The sequence below is a fragment of the Panthera leo genome, chromosome C2, assembly GCF_018350215.1.
Source record: "Panthera leo isolate Ple1 chromosome C2, P.leo_Ple1_pat1.1, whole genome shotgun sequence".
Taxonomy (NCBI): Eukaryota; Metazoa; Chordata; class Mammalia; order Carnivora; family Felidae; genus Panthera; species Panthera leo.
In genome coordinates this window covers 14,619,973-14,629,551 of record NC_056687.1, presented here as the reverse complement: position 1 = coordinate 14,629,551, position 9,579 = coordinate 14,619,973, and the positions used below count along the sequence as shown (strand labels likewise).

Sequence of the window (9,579 nt, the reverse complement as noted above, 5' to 3'; positions counted from 1 at the left end):
TAGATCGCAAATCAAATTTTGAAAATCAATAAGGAACAATGAGAACATATCAGATGCAAGAATGAATGAGTTTATTAGGTCAAACAGAACTGACTTCCTGCAAGAAGAATTTATGTAATTCTGAGTCAATTGTTTCAAAATTACACACATGCACTTAATATTTTGGTCATTCATTAATTTCACCGTCTGAAAGAACTAGACAGTCAGCCAGTACTCGATGCTGGAGAAAGGGTGAAGAGCGAGGGGTGAGAGGGGTTAGCTAACATTACTGAAACCCTTTGAGAGCAGCTTTAAAAAGAGACTGAAGTATTTTGCTCAAAGTGTCTGGAAGCTCAATAAGTTGATCTACAGAAGGCCGATCTATAGGTTGGCCTGTAACATGATGACTGACAGCTCCTGGAGGAGAGGTAGGTTGGGCGGCAGAAACTGGATCCATAGCTCAGGGAAGGGAAACCACAGACTCCATAACCCAGGGGTTTGAAGCCACTGGATCCACAGCCCAGAGAGTAGAAGCTTCTGGACCCACAGCCCACAGACCCAGAATAAGTCGTCTGGCAGGGACCGCAGAACGTGGAGGTCCTCGGGCGGGAGCAGGACGTCTGGCAGGGGCTGGACACCACGCAGGACGTCTGGCAGCTGGTGGGCTCACAGGAGGTCTCTTGACAGCCGCTGTAGAGGGAGGAGCCCAGCTGGCAGGTGCTGGGAGAGCAGAGGTCAGTGCGGTAGACCAGGTTGCTGGGGGAAGAAGAGCCACAGGAGGAGCTTGGGTAGCGCAGGTAGCCCCCAAGGGACTGGGAGGCGACGTTTCCAGAACAGCAGCTGTAGGTCATGTTGGCAGGAGATGGGAGTTCAGCTGAGTGAGCGTCAGAAGATGCTCTGAGTTTCAATGCCATGGTCGGGACTCCATGTTATATATACTCTTAGACCTGGGTGTGTCACCGTCCAGATGTCCCTCCTCCGCGCTTGTCATTTTATGCAAGAAGGCCTCTCTAGGTTATTGCTTAAGTCTCATTTATCACGTCTTCACATAATTGTGCTTCAATCACTCTGATACACTTAGGAAGAATCTACTCAATTTAATTCCCCAGAAATTCTCTGTGATTTGATCTTTGAAGTTATATGTCATCATATTCCCAAATAGCCTCTGCCTTATGGTCCATGTGGATGGTGAGTCCTTGCCCTACCAAATGGAATTGCATAAGCTTCCTCTTCACTTCCACAAAGTTATCAGGAGAATCAGTGGTTTGTCCTTTGCCTCACAAGCACGTTAGAATGGATTTCTCCAAATACTAACTGCATTCAGCAGCACCGACAATCAGTTGAACCTTTTACTCTTTTTCTATTCGAATCAATCCATGTAATTTCTGATATCTATTAATTTAGCTTAATTAAATTGTAGATCCATTGGCAAAGCACTCAGCCTGCCTTTTTCTGTGATATGCCTGGCGTTCTCATGTCTTGTGCTTGTCACTGGAATTAAGGGGTATGGATATTACCCTTGGTGTTCATGCCCATGGATTTCCTTAAAGGGAATACAAGCTTAAAAGCCTTCCTTAGAGGATCTTCTTTTAAGAGGCAAATACAACACTTTGAGTGAGACTTTAAATAGAAGTGTTGGCTGGAACTAAGTTTCTGCATATATTTTCTGATGAGTCGGTCTTGTAGCAAGCATTATTTTCTGTTTTTGCCCAAGTCAACATACAGTTTTGTTGTTGTTGTAAAGGACATATCCTGAGTTGCAGTTATTAATTTTCATCTAAAATAATATTTCAGGAATTAACATTTAACATCTTCTGAGGCCACTAACTTGAAATATTAGAGCAACAGGGGTTTTTAGTATCTTTGGTCAACCCACACATTGAAAAATTATGCCTCAAAGAGGTTCAGTAAATTTCTCCTAACTGCTAAGAAATACAGAAGCTCGAACCACGGTCTCCTTATGCAGAGTCAAGATTCAAATACTCTGCAAATATAAAAGCAAATTTAACTTTAACTTGTCTCAGAAAAGTATCTATTAAGCTTATTTATACTACGATATAAAAGCCTAATAAAAGCCTTATTTACCTCTCCTAAGAATATTTGCATTGAATAGTGTTCAACAGTAGAATTCCATGCATCACTGATCTGTATGCATTTGAAGTATATTTTACTTTCTAGCTCACGAAAGAGAAAAGAACCTGGATAACCCATACTTAGATTAATGGGGGAAAAAAATAAGGAAGAAGAAGAAAAAGGGCTGTTTTTTATCTGGTTTGTGCCCATTCGTCTTCTTTAGAATCTGACATTTTATTTGGTTTAACTAAGAGGAATGGCATTTACAATTGTCATTGAAAAGAAAGCTCCTTAACTACCTGAAAATTACCTTGCTGAATTCCAAAGCACGCTGCTTCAGAGCACTTAGTTACTTTGTTTTATGATTATCTCTCCCATGCAGAATCCAAAGTGTGGCATGCATCACATGAAGTGCCCTTGTGCAATATTTAAACCATCACTCTGATTCACTGAAGGAAAATAAGTTATGCTTTATGAATGGACACCTATTAAATTTACTAAAGAAGTATGTACCACCCCCAACACATGGGATGCCTTAAAATGCCAGACTTTAACTCCATTACAATGCATAATCTTTCTTTCTTCCTCTTAATCCTTGATTCTACTTAAAAAAAAAAAGACTTTCTAAGACTTTCTAACATTCAGAAGTTCTTGCTTTTCCAGGCCAGATCCCTAGTCCTGGGAATTAACATTGAAATAACTCTGGAATAAGTCAATTCCAATTAACATCTCCCACACCCATTCCTAATTAGGCTAACACTTTTCATTAGTCATTTGTGCACTTTGTACAGATACTAGTGAATAGCTCATAAATGCTAATAAATGCGTCTCTCTGAAAGGAAGAGAAAAACAAAATTAAACTGAAGTGACTATTAAGTTCAGAGGTAGATCCTGGACTAATAAAACACTCCTATAAGCACAGGCAAAGTGTTTAAGGAAAAAAAAAAAAAAACAAACAAAAAACATCATCTGGATAGGTCAGAAGAAAAATGCTACATTGCAAAACATTTTTTTTGAAATGAAAAAATACCAATACTACATAGAATAACCAGGCATTAGAGGACTCACTGGCCACAAGTAACTTAATGACATGAATTCCTTGAGTAGTGATTGTTCTTCCAGGGCACTGCCTGTCATCAGGTTCAGTCTTTAAGACGACGATCTCTTTCGCAACGTTTTCAGATATTTTTCAATACCTTTCAAAGTAAGCAAATGTTAAAGGTTGTAGTAAAGTACGGGCAGAAAGACCGATTTCTGGGTAAAGGATGAGGAAAATCACTCCGTCTCTCTGCCCTGGCCTCTGTCTCAGGCACCAAGCAAGCTGGCCAAGGTAGCAAGCTGCTACTTTGCCAGAGGTCACCTGTCTCGTTGGTCGACTCTGCTGGCTCTGGCACTCCTCTTAGATCACCACAGCCCCTTCCTGCTTCATACTGACCATTTTAAGTCTATACTCTTACTTTATTTTTTAAATTTTTGTTTATTTTTGAGACAGGGAGAAAGAGCGTGAGCAGGGGAGGGGCAGAGAGAGGGGGATCTTTCCAGTGGAAACCCATTCAGTCTGCAGGAATCTTCCAGGAAATTTTCTGCACACATATTAATAAGTGTATGCACTTTGTTGTTTCGTTATTATTGTTTTAAGTTCTAAGAACGCAGTCTTATTGCACATATATTTGTAAATACATTTTTTTCACTAAAAATTACCTTTAAAATATATTCATGTTGATATTTATATATTTCTATCTTCACTTCAGTAGCACGTTCAAGTCCCAGGCACTGTTCGAAGGACTTTGTTACAAATATCAGCTCATTGAGTCTTCCTAATAATCTACTCAGCACATACTGCCATGGTTCTTATTTTAGAGAGGGTGAGAGTTGAGTGACTCGCCCATGGCCACTCGTGTAGTCGGTAGCAGATACAGGATTTGAACCCAGATACTGGTTCAATCGTCAAGAGTTTGTGCAAACAGCCACTTTATTATAATATAATGAGCTGGTTTCTTTCTGTTGCTACCATATAGAATTCTTCAGTATAACACTATCACATGTTACTTATCTATCTCCTTATTATTTTTGATTCCTCACTATCGCAAATCATGTGGCAAGGAGCATATTTGCGCCCACGCCCACGTCTAGAGTTTCCATCAGGTATATACGTAGAGGTAGAGTTGCTAGGAATTTTCAGTTCCATTTTCAATTTTAGCGTAGTAATTAGGAGCATGGCCCTGGATTCAGAGGGGCTGGGTTTGAATCCTGACTCCATCATTTGCCAGTGATATGACCAAGACTCATTCAAGTTTATTTTTTTGTTATTACCTTTTATCAATGGTTCCATAGAGTTATTCTGCTTTTCCAGATTATTTTCTTAGGAGTTCTTTGTGTTTTCTTTATTTTATGCCTTCATCTTTGGTATGTTGCAAATAGACCCCTCCACTTGATTGTTTCACTGGTTTTTTTTTTCACTTTTTTTTTTTTTAAGGTCAGCTCTATTGAGGTAAAATATACACATAATGAAATCCACCTCTGTTAGGCGTACAGCTCAATGAGTTGTGACAGACATATGCAGTCATGTAACCACCAACGCAACAGAAATACAGAAGCTTTCCATTATCACCCAAGGTTTCCTTTTGCCTGTTTGGGTCGATGGCTTCCCACCATGTATCTGCATTTCTGTCCATATAGGCTCTTCTTTTCGGAAATGCGCTCTACATGGAATCGCCCATTACACAGCTTTTTGTGGCTAGTTTCCTTTACAGAATACACTGCTTTTGAGTGTCATTCGTGTTGTCATAGAGTTCAATAGCCCCTTCCTTTTCATCGCTAAGTGGCATTTCACTGTATGTATGCTCTCCATTCACTATCCATAACATTTAGATGATTTCCAATTTGGGGCAATTATGGAGAAAGCTGCCATGAACACTTATATGCAGGTTTCTTCATAGACATGCTTTTTTTTTTTTTTTTTTTCATTTTCTCTAGATAAATTTTTGGGCGTGGGATTGCTGGATGATATGGCAACTGCGTGTTTAGCATCACAAAAACACTGCTACCCTGTTTTTCCACGGTGGCTGTGGCATTTTGCATTCCCAACAGCAAAGTTCCAGTTGTTCCAAATCCTCAAGAGCACTAGACCTATTATCATGATTTATCATTGCCATTATCCATTATTATTTTGCCTCCTCTAGGAGGCATGTGGTGGTGCGACATGTGATTTTAACTTCCATTTCCCCAATGATTAATAATACTGTACATCTTTTGATGTGTTACTTGCCTTCGATGTCTCTCCTTCAGTGGTATGTAGTCAGAGTTTTTAAATCATTTTTGAGTTGTTTCGCTTCATATAATTGAGTTGTAAGAGTCCCTCATATATCCTAGATCCAAGGCTTCTATCAAATATGTGTTTCTCCAATATTTTCTCCAAGGTTGTGGCTCATGGCTTGTCATTTCATTTTCTTATCAAAGTGTTTTCAAGAGCAGATGTTTTTAATTTTGACTAAGTACAATTTATCAAATAAATTTAGTATTGGGGGCAACGTTTGAGTCAAGGAATTTTTTTTTTGTCATAAAGATGTCCAATTACCCTAGTACCATTTGCTGGAAAGACTGCCCTTTGCCCACCGATCACCATGACACTTTTATCAAAGTCAATCATACATGTACAGATCTATTTCTGGAGTTACTCCTCTGTTCCATTAATGTGTACGTCCACCCAATACTACCATGCTTTAATTACTACAGGTTTATAGTAAGCCTTGACATAAGACTGCAAATCCCCAAACTTTGTTCTTTATTTTCCAAATCATTTGCCTGTATGAGTTCTTTTGTGTTTCCATATAAATTTTAGAACGAGTTTGCCAATTTCCACAAAAACCTGATATGATTTTCATTGGGATTTTGTTAAATCTGTGTTCAACTGGGGGAGATTCAAAATCTTCATTTTCTTTGTTTCATGAACATGAACTGTCTCTACACTTATTTAAACATTCTTTAATACTTCAGGGGCGCCTGGGTGGCTCTGTCGGTTAAGCGTCCAACTTCAGCTCGGGTCACGTTCTCATGGGTCGTGAGTTCAGGTCCTGCATCGGGTTCTGGGCTGACAGCTCAGAACCTGGAGCCTGCTTTGGATTCTGTGTCTCCTTCTCTCTCCGCCCCTCTCCTGCTTGTGCTCTGTCTCTGTCTCTCAAAAATAAAGAAACATTAAAAATTTTTAAAAAATAAACATTCTTTATTATCTCTCATGAAAGGGTTATAGTTTTCAGTGCACAAATCCTGCATAGGTGTTGTTGGATTTACAGCTAAATATGTTGCGGGTTTTCATGCTATTTTAAATGGCATTTTAAAAATTCAATTTCTATTTGCTCATCACTTTTACGTAGAATTACATTTTTATGTGACTTTGTATCCTGCAACGGTCTGAAATTCATTTATTAGTTGTAGCAGATTTTTGTGAATTATTTCAAGTCTTTTGCATAAGCTATCATGTCATCTGCAAACAAAGCCAATGTTCTTTCTTCTTCTTCCTTTTTTTTTTTAACATTTATTTATTTTTGAGACAGAGGGAGACAGAGCATGAACGGGGGAGGGGCAGAGAGAGAGGGAGACACAGAATCCGAAGCAGGCTCCAGGCTCCGGGCCATCAGCCCAGAGCCCGACGCGGGGCTCGAACCCACGGACCGCGAGATCGTGACCTGAGCCGAAGTCGGACGCTCAACCGACTGAGCCACCCAGGTGCCCCGTTTCTTCTTTTAAGATAAGTATGACTCTTTTCTTTTGGTCTCATCATGTTGGGTAGAACCTCCAGGGACATTTGGGTGGCTCAGTCAGTTAAGAATCTGATTCTCAATTTTGCCTAAGGTCATGGGATCGAGCCCTGCATCGGGCTCTGCTCTGATTCTGGAGCCTGCTTAAGACTCTTTCTCCCTCTCCCTTTGTCTCTCCCCTGCTCATTCTTTCTTTCTCTCTCACTCTCATTCTCAAAAAAAAAAAAAAAAAAGAAAGAAAAAGAAAAAAACTTCAACACAATGCTGAGTGGAGTGGGCAAAGCACATGCTTGCTTTATTCCTGAACATTCAGTCTTTCTTTGTTAACCATGATGCCACCAGTGTGGTTTGTAGATGCCAATTATCCAAGTAAGTTCTCTCCTAAATCTTGCTTGCTGAGAGCTTTTACCATGAGTGCATGCATGTTGAGTTTTTCCAAGTGCTTTTTTAGGCATTTATTAGATTATTGTGTAGTTGAATTTTTAATCTTCTGATATGGTAAATTGCACTGGGTAATTCTGAATATTGAAATCAACTTTGCATTCCTGGGAAAAACATCTCTGATCATTTTATCATTTGATCAGATATTATGCTTTTAGCATATACTGGATTAGACTTACTGATGTTTTTTCTACTTTTTTTTAATGCCTGTTATGTATGAGGGGAATTGGTTTGTAATTTTCTTATAACATTGTCCATGTCTAGTTTTCTGAAAGGGTAATGTTGATCTTGTAAAATTAGTTGGGAAGTGTGTATGCCTCTCTTTTCTGAAATATTTTATGTAGAATTTGTTTTTGAATATTTTGAATAATTTTCCCATGAAGCCACCTCAGCTTGAAATTTGCTTTATAGGAAGGTTTTCGGTGGTCAATTTAATTTATTTTATAGGTATAGGGCTACCCAGGATGTCTTATTATTCTTGCTTGAGCTCTTAGTGTTTATGTATCAAGGAATTTCCCCATTTTACCTAAGATATCCCAGCAAATGACCTCAGAATCCAGCAACAGTGGTCATATAAATATGCTTGTGCTGCAACAAAGGCAGAAGTAGTGGTGACCTGTCTCCCGACCACATGGACCGCATAAGCCATTGCTGGGGCCACTCTGGCTGGAAAGCGAACGAAGTAAATTCAATGATACTTGTTGAAGCAAAACATGAATCCAGAAGGCGTAAAACCAACAATCTCCTACTTATTATCTCATTTGTCTTGTTTTATTGCTTATCATTTCCACCAAAATAGCCACAGACCTGTCCTCTCTCAGATGTGCATTCAAATGAAACGTTCTTGCTTATCTGTAATAAAAGTATTTTAACGAAACCAAACATCTTTTGAATCGTATTGAACTTGATCCCCTCCAAATAGAACACATGCTCCCGTTGAGCAGCTGCCCCAGTTTTCTCCTCTGCGTCATTTCGTATGGACACACATGGCCACTTTTCTACCTCACTTGCTCTCAGCACCTTATTTAGCAGTACGTTACTAAGGTGGCAGGATATGGTGACAGGTTTCACCTTGCATTGGAAGTAAAGATCATTCCCTGGGTGCTGGGTGCGTCATTAACCTGCTGGAGGTTCACTCTTCAGTCTGCTTGTCGGCTGATAAACACTGCTGATTCTTCTAAGAGGATTAGAAAACACTCAACTCCTCAACTGTTTCCAAACCTTAGTTCTGAAAGCCCCATCTTGGAAATTTTCAAAGATGTGCACCATCTCGCAAAAAAAAAAAAAAAAAAATTAAGGGACCAGAAAGGGCGTTCAGTATTGCATTCAACTTTTATGTTCCTTATTGCTTTGTTTGTTTGAATTCAGCACTGTAGCCAAAACAGAAACAGCCTAACTAGGACCTGAATAAAGCAGAGATATGAACTAGATATTAGTAAACATATCAAGGAAATGCTAGTGTATGAAACCACAGATTACATCTGATTTCTTATGCTGACAAAGGTGAATTCTAGTGTATTATGGTGGAAACAACATTGAATTATAGCAGTTGACTTCAGGCTGTTACATAGATCAGAGGCAGGACCAGATGGCTGCTGAAGGTCCCGACAATTGCCAAGTTCTATGACTCTAAGGTAAAATTTACTTTCCGATAATTCAGTCTTCATAATGAGTTTTCATATGACCACAGTTTGTTGTTTAGTTTTTGCTCTTTGTCCGGTTTTGAAGGAAGGGTACATTTCTCCCTGGTTAAGTTCAAGCAAGATTCAAGAAGTACATGATCAATTTGGTCAGAGAAGATACGGATAGCAAACATGAAGACCATCATTCATTTCTTGGAGAGCGTAAAAGAGTTCTCCAGAAAAACAGAACGGATAATAGGTGCAGGTGGTTATAGGTACAGTAAATTTACATAAATTTACATAATAGACACATGTATAGGTGTAATATGCATCATATGTGTGAGTGTGTGTGTGTACAGAGACAAAGAGATTTACTTTTTAAAATAGGGTTGTGTGTGGTTGTGGGACTGACTAGTTTGAAATCTATAAAACCAGTCAGCAGACTGGAAATTCATCCTGACTTGGCAGTCTTGAGTCTGGGTTCCATAACACAGCAGGATGAAAACTCAGGCAGGGTTTCTATGTTGCAACCTTGAAAATTCCTTCTTCAGGAAACCTCAGTCTTTGTACTGATTGGATAGGGTTCACCCACATTATGGAAGTAACCTGCTATGCTCAAAATCTATTGATTTTTGTAATAATCATCACTACATCTCGATTGGTATTTGAAAACTAACCGGACACTGTAAACTAGCCAAGTGGAAATG

General features: G+C 39.2%; 1 protein-coding gene across 1 annotated transcript; it reads right to left on the bottom strand.

Moving 5' to 3' along the window:
- Positions 1-332: 332 nt before the first annotated feature.
- LOC122198524 (keratin-associated protein 13-2-like) lies at positions 333-906 on the bottom strand. The gene has a single exon (XM_042903195.1). It carries the CDS (start codon positions 891-893, stop codon positions 333-335), a length of 561 nt encoding a protein of 186 aa, XP_042759129.1. The 5' UTR covers positions 894-906.
- Between the last annotated feature and the right edge of the window lie 8,673 nt (positions 907-9,579).

Coding starts and splice junctions, on each gene's coding strand:
- LOC122198524 (XM_042903195.1), bottom strand. CDS start 893: ATGGCATTGAAACTCAGAGCATCTTCTGACGCTCACTCAGCTGAACTC.